The sequence below is a fragment of the Microtus oregoni genome, unplaced genomic scaffold (genome assembly GCF_018167655.1).
Source record: "Microtus oregoni isolate MIOR12 unplaced genomic scaffold, Mior012 000000F_ref0000247, whole genome shotgun sequence".
In the NCBI taxonomy this organism is placed as follows: domain Eukaryota; kingdom Metazoa; phylum Chordata; class Mammalia; order Rodentia; family Cricetidae; genus Microtus; species Microtus oregoni.
In genome coordinates this window covers 38683656-38702825 of record NW_024543059.1, presented here as the reverse complement: position 1 = coordinate 38702825, position 19170 = coordinate 38683656, and the positions used below count along the sequence as shown (strand labels likewise).

The 19170-nt window shown below is 50.4% G+C and overlaps 1 protein-coding gene across 15 annotated transcripts in view; it reads right to left on the bottom strand.

Annotated features, from left to right (window-relative positions):
• Nucleotides 1–19170, bottom strand: part of Nav2 (neuron navigator 2) — a 621718-nt gene that overhangs the window by 49025 nt on the left and 553523 nt on the right. For 9 of the 15 annotated variants that reach the window (XR_005974653.1, XM_041656370.1, XM_041656277.1 and 6 more), the window contains 7 exons: nucleotides 13248–13539; nucleotides 11368–12070; nucleotides 8137–8595; nucleotides 7258–7323; nucleotides 5931–5975; nucleotides 2935–3095; nucleotides 1060–1248 (listed from right to left, as the gene is read on the bottom strand). Coding sequence is in view for 14 of the 15 variants with exons in the window: in XM_041656370.1 (XP_041512304.1) it covers nucleotides 1060–1248; nucleotides 2935–3095; nucleotides 5931–5975; nucleotides 7258–7323; nucleotides 8137–8595; nucleotides 11368–12070; nucleotides 13248–13539 (1915 nt within the window). In the remaining variant the exon portion in view is untranslated. The remainder of the gene's footprint in view (nucleotides 1–1059; nucleotides 1249–2934; nucleotides 3096–5930; nucleotides 5976–7257; nucleotides 7324–8136; nucleotides 8596–11367; nucleotides 12071–13247; nucleotides 13540–19170) is intronic. The other 6 variants (XM_041656326.1, XM_041656346.1, XM_041656355.1 and 3 more) reach the window with 6 other exon arrangements.

Sequence of the window (19170 nt, the reverse complement as noted above, 5' to 3'; positions counted from 1 at the left end):
GATCTGAAGTTTCCTGTTGGGGTACACTGAGTCTATACCCTGCCTTTTACAGGGACGGGGAGCTGAGGGGACCATCTCTGGCTCACTCCTACATTCGCCCCGGCTGTGGTTAGCAGAAAGGTTCCAACAGAGGTGGAGCCCCACTGGCATCCATTTGTCCCTGAACCCTCATCCTTGGCTTGGATCCCTCTGAAAGCAATGTGGAAGGCAGGCCCACAGGCTACAACACACAATACAGACCTGTGCTAACATTTACAGTCGGTAGCTTTGCATTCTTACAGCGCTGTGAGCCGAATGCTATTATTACTTTCATTTTTATAGAGGAAAAAGGAACAAAGAGGTACAGTATCTTCCCTAAACGCTCAAATCCAGGCAGGAGTAGGGTTGGGGTTTATCCTTGGCCGGTCCAACTCCCCTCTCTTTATCACTGCTTGTTGAGCCGGCCTCCAGTCTCCCCAAAACCCGGTTTGGGGAAGGGGGCTCCTCGAACACAATATCTTGGGTGAAGGGGCAGAGGGTGAGAGAGATGAAGTGAGCTACGAAGATGCAGACAAAAAATCACCCCCAGAATGTTCCTTCCATAATTCTGATGAAAACAAACAAGCTATAAATGCCCATGGTTGGACCGGCCCAAGAAGGAAATGGGTAAAAACTGAGAATCTGGATCTTGAGACGAGCTAGGAAATGCTGGATGTGAACAGGGCTGCCCGCCCCCAAAGCTGCAGGGCAGGGGGAGATGAACTCAGTGAAGCTCTCTGCCAACAGAATGAGCCAGTGGCAGGGCTTCAAGATGGAGATGTGTGCCAAGAAGACATGGCTCAAGGCCAGGAGAGAGAGGAGCCTCAGGCAGAACTCAGTCAATGTTGAGGGTGGGCAGTATTAGAGGCCTCCCCCCTCAGCCTCCTGAAAGGTTACCTAAGGGTCAGTCAGATCTTCCTCGTGAGAGTCCCTCATCCCCACCCCAGAGGTAGTAGTGACCAGAGGAGGGAGCACCGGAGGGAGCACCATCAAGTGTGCCAGGCCAAGTGACCTAACTGGTGGAGTTCCTTCACCCCTTACCTTCCTCAAACCCATCCCGGAAGGAGCCCGATCGGCTCATGGTCCTGCTCTTCTCATCCAGAGACATGGAGCTGTTCCGGAAGCGGCTGTCAGTGTAGGGGTCATACTGGCCGTCTGCATTGGACAGGCTGTGGGTCCTCAGCATCGCTGGGTTGGACAAGCTCATCTGGGTGACAGTGGTGGGACTCGCTGGAACCAGAGGAGCAGAATGAGATGCTGGATATCCATACCTCTGTCTGAATCCCAGCCGGGTACCAGGCAGCGGCTGCTTATCGCCAGCAGCGTGTGTGCCTGCCAACTTCACTCCCTTGTCTATTTCTAAAAGGTAGTCGCATCAGCATTTGAGTTACAGGCTTAGAGCTAAAAATACGGGAGGGAAGGTGGGTCAGTTCCAAAGCAAGGCTCAGGGCCTCACGTTCCAACTTGGCACGTTCAGGCAGGCCAGTGTCACCTTCCAGGCATGAGCTAATTACTCCCCGGGTTCATCTGAAACAATCCTCTGCAAAGCCAAAAGCCCAAAATAGTCCAAATAGGCTTTTGATCAGATAGGAAGCCTTCGCACATGACAAGAAGCGCTTGCTGCGAAGAGTTACGGCTGGGAAAGAGCACTACACGCACAGGGCTCGCGGCCCCCGATGGGATCATCTCGCGGCATGCAAAGAGCATCAACGCAGAGGGGCACACTTCCCCCAGCTAAGCTGAGCTTTCTCACCCAAAGTCCTTCCCATGTCAGTCATGCTCCCTGTATTCAAAGGGACGCACTTAATAGAGCAGAGTTACTCGTCCGTGATGACAAGACACACACATCATTACACTACATAGAAAGTCTGGAATATTCAGAAAAGCCTGCTCTTCTAAATGCTGAAACCAAAACAGGTTTTTCCTCCATTGGCCAGTCCTCAAGTACTGCCCATATTCTATCACCGTCAAGTTACCTCTGCCGACACCAGCACCCGGCTCTCCTTCCTGGAACTATCCAGTGCCGAGATCAACGCTCCAGCGCTCTTCCATCGTTTGCAGATTTACTACGAAACGTTGGATTGTTCTCCCATAGTTTGTCTGTCAGACCTGCACCCGTGTGTCTGCCTCTAATAGAGGATCCCTCAGCATTCCAGCAGGGACTATCACCCCCACCCCCACCCCCAGTGTGTCAGCCAGCACAATGTCGGCAGGAGCCACTTCCAAGAACACTAGTTCATCACAACTTATTTTCAGCTCGATAAAGCAACGAGGACTAGGCTGGAAAAGACTCTTCCACAGGTCTGAGAAGCAGATCGCACCCTGAGTAGTGGGTGTGTCTAACCTGTAGATTTTATGACAGGAGGCTATTATCTACAGAGCCCAGGCTCCGCACAGTGCAACTGAGTCACAAAAACCTCTTATGCCAGTTAGTGGTGCACACTTTAATCCCAGCACTTGGGAGGCAGAGGGAGGTGGGTTTCTGTGAGTTCAAGGCCAGCTTGGTTTACAGAGCGAGTTCCAGGGCAGCCAGGGCTACACAGAGAAACCCTGCCTTGCAAAACAAACAAACAAACAAAAAAGAACAAACAAAATCTCCCTCCCATCCTATATAAGCCATGCCCAGAACCCAACAACAATCAAAAAAAACCTCTCACACATTCAAATCTCATATGCTTTAAGTAACTGTTGGCCTCATTTGTGGCCACCCTAAGTCACACGCGGCTCAGGGGACGGATGGGACTGAAAATACTCAGAACATTGCAATTTTCTGTTTCTTTGACTGCATTGCCACCGAGGGCTGATCCGCTATGGAGAAGGATGTGGCCACATGCCTGTTTCAAAACACAAGATAACCTCTTGCCCCCGCTCCCTTGCAGAGGAGACCCATACAACCCAAGGCAAGTGGCTACTCACCAAGCTGGGAGAAGTTGAATCTTGTTCCAGAGGGAGAAGTGACACTGGAACCAGAGGAAAAGGGGGAGTTGGCAGCGGTGTCCTGCAGGCCCCCAGCAGAGTGGGACCGTAACCATTCTTTGGCGTCTTCCTGTGTGCGAAGCTGGGAGGTGGGTGTATACCTGGAGACGGAAACCAGGCTGGAATGAAGAGCGCTTACGAAAATGCATTCCCCACAGCTGATGAGGACTATGTAAGAAGAAAAACTATATTTAAGATGGGGGGAAAAAAATCACTACACACTACACACCCTGAAACTTATGAAGTTTCTCAAAACTTTTTTTTTTAAAGCTACTTGGCTTCATCTAAGGAAAATTATAATTCCTTTCAGCTTGAGGGGAACACCTAAAGGGAGGAAGACTGGGAATGCTCAAAAGAGCCATCCCTGGGTGTGACTGGAACATGCTGGTTCATGACAGGGTCGCCTTGAAGCCCCCTCCTTGACAGGAAGAGCTGCAAGAGGAGTTGTCTGAGCTTTGAGGATATTTTAATGAGCTAACTGCTGGCATCTGCTCGCTGCAGAGCCGGTGAACGGCCATGAATCACAGCGGTTAGTGGGTGGCATTTGGAGACTTGGGGTGCTAGTGTTTACAGTAGCTGGGGCAGTTTTTCCAAGGCAGGGTCTTGGAGCACCCAGGCTGTCCTTGAACTTGCTAGGTAGCTAAAGATGACCTTCAACTTCTGCTCCCCCTGCCTCTGTCCCCCAAGGACTGGTATTTCAGGCATGTCTAATCAGGCACACTTTGTAAAATACTGGGGGGCTGAACTCAGGCTTCCTGCACACTACACGAGCCCTCTAACACCTGAAGCACATTCCTGGTCCCTTACCTGCTACCATGTACCACTAACAGATTTCCTGAAGACAACCCCATACTGGTGTGTTAAATGCTGGGGAGCTTTAAGAAGTCTTGCGGACCACCCCCTTGTGTATTCCAAATGGGACTGCAATATTTACTGAGCATCACTGACCATGAGCTCCCTTTGTAGGCATCGTCGCCCTGAGCCTCCGGACTCACACAGGGATAGAACACTGAGTCCTGTTATGTGCTCTGCGAAGCTGGGGACCAGAGCTGAAATTCTAACCCCCGCTTTTGGGATTCCAAAATCTCATGTGAGCATCTGAAGCGTCTGCAGTGTCCACACTGTCAGGGTACCCTCAGATTAGGAATTGCAGAGCGGGTGCCGACCAGCTTACTAGAGGGACTTTCAGGAATCTGCTACCCAATATGTGTGTGTGTGCCAGCCAGCCAGAAAACCAGTGTGAACAGGAACTCAGTTCTCAGTGCTGTTGATGGATGCACACCCTTGTAAGGCACATAGATTATGTCACATAATCGATAGCTGTCACATCACCCCATTCTAAATGTTTAGATAATCAGTTTTCAAAATCCAGGGGTAGCTGAGCCGTGGTGGTGCAATGTCTTTAATCTTAGCACTTGGGAAGCAGAGGCACATGGATAGGAGTGAGTTTGAGGCCTGATCTACAAAGCAAGTTCCAGGACAGCCAGGACTGTCACACAGAGAAACCCTGTCTCAAAACAACAACAACAACAACAATTCAGGGCTACATAACATTAATAGACCTACTACAGGCATGATCACAGCATTTCAAAAGGTAACTACTTAGAAGTTAGCTCCTTCTTTGGGCAACAGTGGGTTGTGACACATCTTAGTTAGTGGCCTGCTTGCTTCGGGCGCAGGAAGCTCTGGGTTCAGTCTGCAGCACAGCAGAAACCCAAACACGCTGGTACACGCCTACAATTCCAGCACTTGAAGAAGTGGAAGCAGGAGGATCATAGATTCAAAGGTCAGCTACATACAACTTCAGGGTCAGTCTGGGCTACACGAGACCCAGTCTCAGAACAAGGGGTGATGGGGGGCATCGATCATCTGCCCATCCAGCTGACACCCAGGAAGAAAGGCCAGGCTGCAGAACTCTGCCAGGAGGCATCAACGCAGGCCTTCTTGTGGTGACACCCACCCTCATGTTAAAAATGTTTGAAGAGTGCTGGGTCTTAAAAACCGTGGGTTATTAAGTGCAGACACACAAGACACCAACGAAACATTTCATTACTTTTCACGTGAGAGGACTGAAGGCTGAGTGCAAGGTGAAGCTACAAACACCGAGGCTTTTAGAAAGCAGAGCTGATGGAAAATCCACGGGGAACATGAACAAAGGAAAGTACCTCGGGCTGGTGACGGGATGGACATGATTCGAGCAATGGCGACTTAGAACATCCTGTTTTACCAAGAAAAGAACCAACGAGCAGTCCAGGTCCAACTTACTACCAATAGAAAGACATTCTTTTCTGGTGGTCTTTTTGTTTGTTTGTTTTTAATTTTCCACCAAAAAAAAAAAACGATCATATCCATGTCTTGGTATTGATAACTGACCCAATCACTGCTTAGGACATTAAGACAACTGTTCAGTGTTTTACAGCCACAAAGGCATTATCTTTTTAGATTATTATTTGGTGGTGCTGGGGATTGAACCCACAACCTTACTCATGGCAGGCAAATGCTCTACCATGGAGCTGCATCTCTAGTGCAGAAAGAGTTAAGAGTTTTTAAGATGGGGCAGCTAACAAAGCAGCATGCTCTAAGTCATGTCCTCCTCTGGCGGCGGCTGTGTGTACAGACGTCACCAAGTGCTCAGCGTCTCTCCTGCGGCCCCGGAGCAGTCACTGCTCCCAGCTCAAGGTGGCGGCTGGCTGTGAGATGTGAGATGGCTCTGTCACACGAAGCTTCACAAACACAGACAGAGAGACCCTGCTCAAGCACGTAAGCCACAGATGGGGAGATGAGAATGCGAGGGGCCTGCCATCCAAACTCCAGCGGCAATGGCCAAAGCAGGGACCCCAGCCCAGCCCAGCCCAGCCCCACCAGCCATGAGAGAACGACACAGCCAAGCTCCACGGCCACAACATATGTCATGGATGCAAGGAGGGGACCGATACCTGAGTCCTTTCTTAGGCAAAGTGTTCCTATCAAGGTGCGGGTCACTGTAGGAGAGTTAAAAAAAAAAAAAATCAAGAACTTCAGAGAAGCACAGGAGGAAGGGGAAGAAGAAAGGTAAGCTGGGGAGGGGCCTGAGGACCCCCAAGCGGCAGACTCCTACCACCAGCCATGCGTGCAGTGCCCCAACACAGTATATAAAAGAAACCTGGTCCTGCCTGCACCCACACCGCTGTGTACTTTACCCCACATCACAAGGTGGCCTGAGTCATGAACCCCAATTTTTCCTCCTTTTCCACAGGTTCAAAGCCAAGGCAGGGGCCGCGCTGCCCTGGGTCCCACCTGTGTACCTCCTCAGCTCCTCTCCTGCAACCCTGGCAAAGGTTCCAGAGGACAGAGACTCATTGGTGAGTTTCAAGAGGCAGCAGTCTGCATATTTGAAATTCATGTGTGATGAAGTCAATTCCAGGTCCCTCTCAATGTCTCCTTGTTCCTGCGCAGCCAGGGCGTAGCCAGGAGCTGAGCCCTGGGCAGGAGCCCGGGCATGCTGGAACTTGCTGGCTCATAGAGCCAAGGCATTTGAATTTCTAAAGTGCAGGGGTTTAAAGGCTTGGTTTGTAAGCCTGACAGAAACAAAGTTTGTGCTGTGGATGGGGTGAAGGGGGTTTCCATTAATTTCTCCCCCCCCCCAAGCATGAAACAACATCTGCTTGTTATGTTTGGCCAAGCCACCGCTCCTCCAGAAACTCGGGGTCAACACCCATCTTGGAGGCCCACCCACGGCTGGGGGCGGACACAGGCTTCTCTGCTGTAAAGCCCCAGCCCTCCAGGCACTCTTTACCATTATCTTTGCTGAACACAGACACACACAACACGATACTCGGAACAACACGATGAGCCAGACAGCAGCAAAAGCCTTCAAGGGAGAAGAGCCAGCTGGGCCGGGAGGGGTGGGGTGTAAGGGAGAGACAGAGGTGAGGGCCAGGCTGCACAGTGGGTGGCAGACAGTACCCAGAGGGATAGGGAGGAAAAAAAGCAAGAAGCTGGAGGGCAGGAACATGCCACGGACACCACAGGGAATGCCAGCGAGAGCTCCTCCAGTCCCGGATAAGTGTCAGGGTTTGGGGTGGCCACCCACTTGCCACCTTTCCCTGGGCTTTGGCAGACAGTGGAGCAGACCCTCAGTGGCATGCTTGGCCATCACAGAGTACACCAGAGCCACAGACACAAGCAGGAGCCTCAGGCCAGCAGCCTTGCACACAATAACTGGCTCAACAACAAACACAGGCAGAAGAACCCAGAGGCGCCGCAGGCCTGTGAGGTCATTACCTGTCCTGTTTCCTGGGCAGAGTACTTCTGCAGAACTTAGGGCTAGCAGCAGGGGAAGAGAGAGGGCTAGAATTCCAGGCAATCAGAAAACAAGAGAAGGAACGTTAGGTGGGAGGAGAGGAGAGGCACTGTTATACACAATGGTCAGAACACTTTTCTCACTCCCAGGACCGACCCCGACTTGGCTCCTCAGGTCTGATCCAGAAACCAGACAGACACACCCCAAGACTGTAGCAGAACCAAAGCTCTAAGGATTCTTGCAGAGGCTCTGTCTCTTCTCACTGTGGCCAGCAGAAACTCAGGAGAAGGTTGGCATGCCAGCCAACCTCCCCAGATGCTCCCAGGTCACCTACTCTGCTTGCTCAGTCACACGACAAGAAATAAGTTCAAGCTGGCAACCCCTCAGCAATCACTGTAAGTTGACAAACCCATTCCAAAGCTGAATGTCATTTCAGACAGTAGTATAGACCTGTCCCCATCTAGTAGGTTCTGAGCACCAAGAATATCTGAAAGCAAAACCGAGATAGCAGGAAGCAGTCAAGATCAACTCCACTCTTAAACTGGCTTCTACCAGCAAGGAACAGGAATTAGAAAGGACAAAATCAAGCTGGGCGTGGCAGCACACACTTTTAGTGCCAGCACTCTGGAGGCAGAGGCAGGCAGGTCTCTGAGTTCAAGACCAGCCTGGTCTAAAGAGAGAATTTCAAGACAGAAAAACCAGAAGCAAAAAAATAAAAAAGAAAGAAAGAAAAAAGATTTAAAAATAAAAGAAAGAAAGAAAAGAGAAAAGAACAAAACCTCCCAACCAAAGGCCTTTGGACCCCTAACCTTTGGTGTGTATCTGGGGGAAAGACATCCTCCTAAGGGTATAGCACCAACCTTTCCGACAGTGTGGTCTTCACACTGCTGGTGCGGACAAAAGGCAGCAGGGAATCTTCCTTAGCGGAGGTGACTGGACCAGGGGAAGAGTTGTGACTCAATCCCCCACCGCTGCCGAGGGATATGTCAATGGACTCGCAGCTGGTGTGCAGGCTGCTGACAGACTGGAAGCCCAGGCCATCCTTGCTCACTGCCGACGAGCTGGTACCCCAGGTAAGGCTGTTGGAAGGGCCCGAGTGGGCCGAGCTGGGGCTGGAGGCTAGAGGAGACTGGTTGAGGTCCACGTTCTTACTGTAGAGAGGGCTGCTGCTCCCACTGCTCAGGACGCCACTGCCTGAGGGGGACTCTAGGTTACCTTGCTGGGTCATAGTGGCGTGAGGGTTGGAGATGACCATTGCACTTTTCATGGTTTCGGCTGTGGCGATGGGCACTTGCTTGGTAGGCTTCCCACCAAAGAGTCTGCGAAGAGACAGAGGGTTGTGTGGGACAAATACCTGGGACCAAGGTGTACTGGGGAAGTCTGGGGCAGCAGAGGTCATGAGACCATTAGAAAGGGCAGTGGTTTCTCCTGCAGTCACAGAGAAAAGCTGGCAGTTAAGTGGGGCTGGATGCTGAGGCTTTCCAGGGTCCTCTCTCTAGCTCTAGGCTGCAGCCACGATGCATCTCTAAGCCCAGGCAATGGGAAGGCTTTCCACTGGCCTAGCCACACCCCTCCTCCCTCACTTTGCTTCCCTTTGCTTTCTCTAAATAGAATAGCTAGACAGTTGCTCCAACCCAGGAATCTCCTAGAAAGAAAAGAGTTTCTTCTTTCTGTGACACAAGGTATGAAGCCTTAGGGCTTGTGTTTTTTTTTTTCCCCCTCAGCATAACACAAAGATTCCAGACCAGGAGTTCTATACTTGGAAGGAGCGCAGGGGAAGTATCAGCAACAGAACACCAAAGAACTTGTGTGAGCCAACACCATACACAAAAACATGCTAGGTCCACAAGAAATCGGACCAGACATACCAGGTACAAATCATGTCTCCAACAGATACACAGAAATGCCATGCCATGCCATGCCACCTTCTGCTCATTTCCTCAAATCCGTCATCAGTACAGAGATGCCACAGAGGCCTTCTCCTCCCTGGGCAGAGAGCTCTCTGGTGAAACCAGCTCCAAGTCATAGGGTAGACCACATTCTAGAATGCTAGGGCCTTATCCTACCCTCACAAAGTCGTGAAGGGGTAAGTAGCCCTGAAGACTGCCAAGAACACCAGTGTTGTGACAGGCAGACTGCCTTTGGCCCTGCAGCCTGGAGTGATCACCTGGAAACAGTCCCTCCAATCCCAGGTCTCTACGGCAGGAGCAGATGTATAACCCAGAATCGGGGAACGTGTTATCCTACTCTGGAATCTGAGCATCAGGATGCTTACAGACCCTTAGGCATGGGACCTCCCTACTAATGGGCGACCGAGTTGATGGCCGTGTTTCATTGTTAGAAAGCAAAGATGAGAACCATCTTTGCCTGACTTCTCGACCCATATACGAATTCATTTGGTCAGCTGTGCGGATGCTTGAGGGAGTTATCCACCTCACTCCACTGTGACCTTCTGCTTGTCACACAAATAAATGCACAGGTAGACCACCGGGGCAATGTAGGGAAAGCACGATTGCCCAAGCATGGGTGTGCATGAAGAGCCCATGTGCTTTTAAAAGACTCCTGTATGCTAGCTAGCTTGAGAGTCTAGTAAAATGCCATTGTAGCCACAGAGAGGAAATCTCTATGACCATGTTTTGTTCTTCTACCCAACGCAAATGGCAGAGAGATTTTTTCATTTATGTGCTGGTGTTGTTAAAACTGCAAAGAACAGCCCTCAGGACGTTACCCCCAGAAAAAAATTAATGGTCACTGGAATCCTAATAATCAAGTCTAGACAGGGCACAGCACACGGATTCCTTCCGCCTTCGTGCAGAACGCTTCTGCTGGACTCTTCAGACATCCTGCTCGTCCTCAAATATGGATGCTGGGCCTGACTTCTCTATTCATTCCCCTCAACTTTCCATCCTGGGGCTTGTCACGGCCCCGAAGGCAACGTGAGAACTACACCACCCCCATTCAGAGTGGGCCAGGGACTGAGCGTGGTGGCGCATGCCTTGAACCTCAGAACTTAGGAGGCAGAGGCAGGTGGATCTCTGAGTTTGAAGCCAGCCTAGTCTACAGAGTGAATTCAAGGACACTCAGGACTAGGTAGATAGGCCCTGTCTCAAAATGCAAAACAAAAAAGGAAAGGGCCCAGTGAGTCTTTAAGAGGAGTTGTTAAAGGATACGCTTGCCACAGTAAGAATATCCTCCAAGTGCAGAGACATGGGGAAGATGTCTTTCAAAGGTGCTAGGATGTCAATTTCTCTGTTAGAAATGATTCTGCTTCTAGAGGTTTCTAGAGAAGGCAGAATGGGGCTAAAGACAGGGTTCACTGGATAAACCCCTTACACCCAGGCAGGAGGACCAGAGTTCTGATGCCCAAAATTCACATGATGGAGGGACAGGTGCATGGTATTCCCTGCAATCAACCCCCCAGACTAGCCCAGCTATGGTTCAGCAAGAAACTCTGCCTCGGCAATTAAAGTCAACAGCAATCAAAGACCAACTTCAACTTCAGGCCTCCGCGTGTGTGCACACACGTGCTCATGCCCACGTGTATATAAACACACACTTATGCTATACACTTACATATGTAACGATATTTTAAAAGGCTAACGTTTCAAATATTGTCCATGCTTTATAAAAGAACAGGATGGTATTGAGATAAGAGAACAACATGGCTCCATCCCATGAGCTAAACTGTGGATCTGAAAGTGCGCCAGAACTCGCCTCTTACTGCCACTAACTTTCCCTGGGCTCCCTCCACAGCCAAGCACAGCCCACAAAGATGAACTTTAGAAGGAACGCTGAGGAGGATACAATCGGCTCCAACAAACAGACGTGGACACTGAGGCAGGGCTGGGAAATGCACCCGGAAGGACTGAACTCAGGAAGCACGATTCTACAACTTTCTGTCTCCCATCCGGGGGCATGGGAAAACTAACACACAGACGGCAGACCTGCAGGTGGGAGCTGGCCTTGAACGCAGCCTTACCAAGAATGGAAGCGCCGCAGATGGCTTTACATCAAAGTCGGAGTTTGTTAGCCCAGGGAGCCAGGCTGTGTATTGTGGCCCTCCTGGGCTCCACTCTTTTCTACTTGCTTACCTGCGGAGTGTGGGAGAGGCCACATCTGAATACTTGGTCCCTGGCTGGAGAGTGGCCTGCGTTGAGCTGCACACCGGCTGGGAGGCCGGGTTCACTTTCACGGAGTTACAGGAAGCCACGCTCTCGTTGTCTGAAGAGATGCCTTTCTCCTTGTCTGTCTGGTTGACGAGTCCTGGCAGTGAACTGCCCAGGGATGTTTTGGAGGGCTCCCTCAGCTTGGGCACTGGCAGGCCTGCCGACTTGCTGCTCATGTTAGAGTCGATGCTGCTGGTGCTACATCTATTCCCTGCCCCATTCCGGCTGTTGGACTTGCTGGGCCTGGGCAGGCTCCGGTACTGTAAGTTCGTTCGAGAGCTGAGAGACAGATAGCCATCGTCCTGATTTGGGCCTCCATCCATGCTCGTCTTCCTACCCGTGGACCGACCAACAAGGGCGGATGACTTGGGGATTTTACCTAGTGTGGCAGACCTGCTAGTGATGGTGGCCCCGCTGGCTGTGATCATGGCCAGCCCGGCGGCGGAACCACTCTGTTTCTTGAACCCAAAGCTGTTGGCATTGGCAGTGGGTGTCCTAGAGGTGCTGGAGAGGGTTTTTTTGGATTCATCCCCACTGCTACGGCCGGCATCCGATGGGGAGCGCTTGACCTGGGAGGCTTTGGGCGAAAGCCTTCCCTTCTCAGACACCTTGGCGTCGTCTGTTTTTCCTAAGAGAGAAACCAGGGAGGTCAGACCAAGAATGGCGACTCTGTGGGCTAGTGTGCTTAGGGTGCAGGCCCTTCTAAAGATCTCTCTGCTCCCGAAAGGAGAGCAGCACCCTGGGCAAGTCAGGAGAGAGAGCGTGGCACAATGATGACCTCATCTGCTGCTGTCACCGAGGGCTTTTTAGGAAGTGTCACTGATTTCACTCAGAACAGAGCCAAACCTGGAAGCTGTCAGTACATCCACAGGCACAAGAGACTTCATCATACATTGCCCTCTTGCCTCATGTCCATGACATTTCCAGAGGACAGCCTTGAGGAATCGGTTCTAGTGTGTTAACCGGCTGATGATCCCTGGAGCCAAATACGGAGCCAGATGATACACAGCGGGGAAACAACCCACATGGGACCTTGGTTGGACTCACAGGCACACTCCTCCTTCGAGAGAACGAGGGACGTAAACCTTCAAGGAAGCTGTTGTGGGACTAGGAGAGCTGGCTCAGTCTGTACAGTGCTTGCCTTATAGGCATGAGGGTCTGAGGTAGAGCCCCAGAACCAACCTTAAAAAGGGCAGTTGTGACAGAATATACTTATAATTCTAGTGCTGGGAAGGTGGAGACTGGAGGATGCCTAGGGCTTGCTCACCAGCTAGCCTAGCCTATTTGGTGATCTGCGGGCCAGTGAGAGATTGTGGCTCACAGTAATAATAATAATACTAATAACAACAATAACAATAATAAAAGGTGGAGCTGGGCATAGTAGTACACACCTTTAATCCCAGCACTTGGGAGGGAGAAGCAGGAGGATCTTTGTGAGTTTGAGGCTAGCCTCATATATGGAGTGAGTAACAGGACAGCCATAGCTAGACAATGGATCAAAAGCAAACAAAAATGATAGATAGATAGATAGATAGATAGATAGATATAGATAGAATAAGAGAAAAGATTAAAAAAAACCCAGATGATGGCGTTGAGAAACATCCCTGGGGTTATCCTGATGTGCTTATGCATATTCACATATACTGGCACTCACACATTCTCTGTGTACATGCACACCACACACACATGCTCACAACCATTCACACACACCAGTAAGGATGGCTGTGAACAAGCAGCAACCTGAAGAAGTCACTTGTAATGTAATACCCCCAGCAAAGCCACCATGATCTCGGCAGCTCACTCACCAGTCCCTGGGGTCTTCAGGGAGCCAGCCGGAGCTGATGGCTTTGTCCTTGGCATGGTGATGCCCACTTCTGCTGTCATGCCTCGCCGCCATGAGCCTGTCTGAGAGATGACAGGGTTCTTCTTGCCAGACACACTTTTGTCTGACTCATCTGACATGTCTGAAGGGTTCCGCCTCCACTTGGAGCCCGGCTCCATCTTTACTCCGCTGTCTGAGCCTCCATCTGACTTCTTGATGTCGTCACCAGACCACAGGGAATTCCTCTCCACCTGGGAGTGCTTCTCAGCGTCAGTCTGTGGACAGACACTGAATTAGAGCTCACCCATACAGGCAGCGCCAGTCCAGGGACTATAGAAGGACTATCTGCTTACTTCGTGGGACAGTGGCAGCATCTTCTACTTTCTTTCCTTTTTTTTTTTTTTTTTTTTCCAAGGAACAACGAGTAGGGCAGGAAGAGACTAAAGGGGCTGGGGGCAGAGCAGGCCAAGGGCCCCAAGAGGAGACAGGCAGAGCAGAGGGGAGGTGATAGGAAAGGGGTCCCCCAACCCTGCCACATGTGGATAGTCCCCTCCAACCCCGACTCTGAATCTCCACCAGCACCAGCATGCCCCCTTTCCTTTTGCTCTGCATCTTCCTGCCATTCCTCCAGCAGGGAGATTTTTGCATCTAGTTCTCCAGACAATCTAACACCCGAGAGGGAGAGAGCAAGCCTGTGAACTCCACCAATCTGATCTGGGAAGCACTCGACCGGCAATAGCAATCGTGCTTTCTCCAGCCCAGCTTTGTTTCTGAGCTTTCGCTCCCCATGATGCGGCAGTCCTCGGACAAGTGAGATAATTAGGCAACTTTCTTTGGAAGAGCCTGACCTGCTGGCCATGAAGCCCAGGAAGAGATAGGACTGTGCTGCTGTTAATGAACCGCGGGGCTGAAGGACACAAAGGGAGCTGGAATGTTTTGGGGGCCCTGGGGCTTGCGGCTGGGGGGAGGGTATGGGAAGGGAGAAGTCACCAATGCTTTCAGCTGACCGTTTTGAAAAAGAAGTCCCCCTATATGAGCTGCCTAGAGGGGACCATGCAGGCAAGGTGGGAAATGAATGTGACCTAGGCAAGACCTGGCCTGAGGCCTGACTGGATGAAAGCTCTGTAGATTGGAAGCCCCTGTTCAGCCTCTTCTCTCCCTACTCCCCTGTGACTGCCACCCACCCACGACAGCCTCCCACAGGTGCTTTCGCGTGCTTGCTCCTTCCTAAAACACACACGGAGCCTCGGCCACAAAACAGGTACCAGAGATGGATCAGGGGAAGGGACAGCTTCATATTCAGCCACGTGAGGCAGAGGAGAGGTCCCGCATCTTTGTGCAGAACCAAGGTTTGGGAACAGATGAGTGCACAGTAACTGCACACTTCAGGCCACGACACGCCTGAGAAAACAATCCTGGCACGGGTTGGTCAAAGCTAATCAGGAGGCAGCAAGATTACCATCATCTTAACTTCAAAGGTGATCACCAGCTCAGTGACCTCAGCCCAGTTTCCTTCTTCCACGTCCTTCCGGCACTCACTGGACTAAAATGAACGTAATGCTCACTGTTGGCCACATGTTTAGTGTCTCTGAACCTGTAAGACCAGTCCCCATCCTTCGTGGAGTTTATGGTCATCTTGAAGTAGCGATGGAATAAATACACAGACATAAATAAACCTGCGACGGTGAGGTGTGATGGCTACCAGGATCCAGGGAAGCTCTCTGTCCTGGGACTACTTCAAAAAATATTCAAAGGGCCTGGAGAGATGGCTCAGCGGTTAAGAGCATTGCCTGCTCTTCCAAAGGTCCTGAGTTCAATTCCCAGCAACCACATAGTGGCTCACAACCATCTGTAATGGGATCTGGTGCCCTCTTCTGGCCTGCAGGAATACATGTAGACAAAATATTGTATACATAATAAATAAATATTAAAAAAAAAATTCAAAGCCTCTTCCTCCCGGAACTCACATTTGAGCACATCCTGATCCCTAGGGATTGATAAGGTCTAAGCCAACCTGAGGCTGTAGCACCTTTCACGGACTTGATGGCTATATTGTGTGTTTCTCAACGTCTGTAGGCCTCTTTCCCACAGTTACACTGTAGTGCAGCTAATAACAGCCACACTAAACCCTAAGCTTACTGTGTACTACAGTGCTCCAGGGGCCTGTGAGAAGGCTGGAAAGTAAAGGTACCAGTGGCCCGAGTTCAACTCCTGGAACCCAGGCAAAGGTGGGAGACAACGACTCCACAAAGTTGGCCTCTGAAATCCACGCACTCGTCATGGGATATGTACATACAGAGAGAATAATGACTTTTTTTTTTGAGGCAGAGTCTCACTATGCATCTCTATCAAGAACAGGCTGACCTCAAACTCAAAGAAATCCACCTGCCTCTGCCTCCCAAGTGTGAGAATTAGAAATGTGTACCACCATGTCTGGCAACAATAAAAACACATTTTCTAATTATTTAGAAAATACAAGCATTTGGGCTGTGGGCATCACTCAGTCGACCGAGTGTTTGCCTAATATGCATGATGCCTGGTTTTCCAAATCCCTAACACCACAGAAACCCAGTGAGGTAGTACGCTGTAATCTCAGCATTCTGGACACGGAGACGGCAAGATCAGAAATTCTAAGTCATGCTTTACTAAGGAGTTTGAGGCCACCCTGGGCTCCATGAGACTTTGGTGAGAGAGAGACAGACAGGCAGAGAAAGAAAGAGAATATCATTTGATATATTTCTCAGCGAAAACCCACAAGAAAATAACAGAATACCGAGGCTTTGAGTGGGAAAAAGACTCACCCAAGTTTGCACAATGAAGAAGCCATTGTGGGAATTCTACTTCTCCAATTGCCAAGCTCATAATTTAACCCCTGTAGTATAGTGCAGTCCTTGACTAAAGCCCACAGAGATGCAACCTTTTGCAAGCCTGGGGCACCTACGAAAAATACCCACACCTAGCAGATTCTCCTTTTATAGGCAGTCTGGTTGTCTCAAGCTCAGGCCGAGAGCAGACTTAGCCTGGCCCCTGTGCCAAACCCTAGGATAGACTCCAGTCTCATCAAGAGAGGGCACATGTCTCCTCCATGGTTTGGCCTTCTCATCTCTGGTGGAATAGCCCTCCAACTATCACACCCCCCTAACTTGGTGCAGGGTGTGAACTCTTCCAACCTCCTTTCTGCAGCTGAGGGCTTGTCTGGGACATCTTGACAGGTTTGCAATCACACATCCTTAGCAAATCCTCTGGAGCCATGTGTAACCAGCGGTGGTATCTCTTGGAAGTTAAAATGGAAGAAAGCGGTTTCTCTGTTCCCAGAGCTTATAATAGGAGGGCCAGGAGGTCAGCACTCTGGTGGTCCTACCGCCTTTTGAAGCTTTTGGACGTCTCCTTGATCATCAACAGGTAAATGGAAAAAGGGCAGATAAGCCAGCTGTGGGACCTCAGAGAGGAGGACAGTGTTCCCAGAGAGAGAAGCCTGGCCCAAAAGGGGAAGGGCACTGGCTTTAGAGCCCAGGGGGCTTGAGTTCCAGCACTGGCTGCTGTGATCATCCACCCTGTGTGAGGGTTTGGGTTCCTTCCCACCTCGAAGGCTATTACAATGGGTATCAAACAGATGGGATTGAACAGAGAACCCTAAAGAGAGAGAGAAAGAGAGAGAGAGAGAAAGCATGGAAGAATTTCATAAGCAGAGTTTCTCCTCACCAAACTCTCCAGCTCTGAGAATCCCAGCGCCCTGCTGTGTCTTTAGTGTTTACCTCCTCCACATCTTACAGACCTAAAACAGGGTTTTAGCTGCCTGAGCATCTAGATACCGAATCCCCTGCAGGCCTAGATGACAAGGGCGCTTTAAGCTGGAGCCCCCATAATATAAAGAATCACAGTGACATCACCCATCACTTGTGTCCCCAACACACTTTCAGTTCATCCTGAGACTGAGCTGTAGTTCATGTTGTAAATACCTTCAAACCTGAAAGAAGCAGGCTTGAAGAGAAGTAACTAGCCCAAAGTCAGAATCAGTAGCTCCCAGGGAGGTGGGCAGGTACCTATCTCCAGCTATGCCGAACCTGCCATCCTGATAGCCTGGTGTCCAGAGGATACTAGGACATACAAGACAGCAACCCTGGCCACATTAGTCCTAATTCTGTTGCCTTTAGAGGTAAACAAACAAACAAAAACAAGCTAACAGAGAATTATATTTTTTTACCCTCTGCGAATTTTGTTTAAAAACAAAAACAACAAAACAACAACAAAATTTTGGGCATTGAAAATGAAAGAAAATTTTTGGCAAAGGCAGCTCCCCACCCCAGCACCTGTATTAGTGCCTTCCACAAATCACGGAAGACTCTAAGCAGCCAAGGACTGAATGTGTGGATGAATGTACGGCAGGCATAGGGATGTTTGCTAAAACCCCCTGCACCAGCTCAGGGCCTGGAGAGCAAGATGCTGCAAACTGGAAGGCAGATTGCTCTGAAACTACAAGCCAAATCCATCACAGCAGGCTGCCCTTTGAATTAGCATCTCAGAGGCAAAAGGGAGACAGAGAAAATCAGACAAGTACAAAGGGAAAGGAGGGGCTTCAGAGAAGCTCACCAGCTCAGACTCTGGAAGAAGCACGCTTAGATCTGGCAAGCTGCTGACAGACCAGGGCCATTATTTTGTGAATGAGAAGGCAGAGAGGCTCAGGAGTCAGTCTGACTGGGCCATCCCAGGATGTCACAGGATTAAAAACTCAACCCCTGGAGCACTTGACTTCAATGTCCCCCTCCTCTCTGATGCCACAGTTGGCACTTGGACTCACCGGCTCTCCTAGAGGTGGTCATGCAGAAGGGGCTCAGGTCTCACTCAGAGGACTTTGTGTCTCACACTGAGCCCTGAGCACAAGGGCTCGGGGTGCCCATAAGCAGGCCATGAAGGCCTGTGGGGTACCTTCATTGCTCCTCAGTGTCCGGGGTAAACAGTCCCCTCAGGGAAGTTTCACCTTTCCTTCTGTCTCCTCCTCTTTCCATCAGCGCACTGGTAGCTCCTTGCGCTTTCGCGAAAAGAAATTACCAGGCAGGCTGTGTGTACTGTGGGAACACCAGGCCCTCTCTTGCCTCGTGTGTCCTGCCTGGCGGACTGTGCAGCCCACTATCCCAGGGTAAAGCATTATGTGACAAGACCCCCGATGAGCGTACCAAGGAGTGGGAGGGTGCAGGCGCATCTTCCTCTTAGATTCCCTCAAAGAGGGGTAATGGCCCTTAGCATTCCTGACAGCCTGCGGGGGAGGAGGCGCAAGGCTGCCAGAATGTGAAGTCAAATATTTTGAGATGCTCCCTGGACAGGAACAAAGGGAATGTCACAAAAAGTCCATTTAAAAGCACCACGACAATAGGCATATGGGTAGCCAATGCCATAGCCAGGATTTCTGCAACCCAGACCCTCTTCAACTCTCATTTTAATATTTTTAATTTGGGTAGATTTGTAAGAGGGCAAATAACCGACCCATTGAAGAGCGAACCCCCATTATCCCTTAAAATTACTTTTGATCTTGACTAAGACATCTGTGTAGTAACCTTGAAAGAACACCCTGTGACATCTGCAAGAAAGCAAAGTGCTGTTAATGAGGCAAGGCTTTTGCCTGTACCAAGTTCAAATGCATGTGTGAGAAAGGCATCTTATTTGGTGTCAGTGGATCTGCAGACAAATTTCTGCCTGTGAGGAGGAGGCAGATAATAGGAGGGCTTTCCAATTCGGTGTTCCCAGATCCCCCTGATCACCAGGAGCTCCCCCATCCCCTGCAGGGGTACCACAAGGATTTCCTGTTGTCTCAGTGCTTCCTGTAACCTGCCTACCCCAGATGACCGACCTCCTCACTCCTCCCCTCTGTGTCTAAGGGCAGTCTGCAAGTTCAGTGGCTGCTGATATCT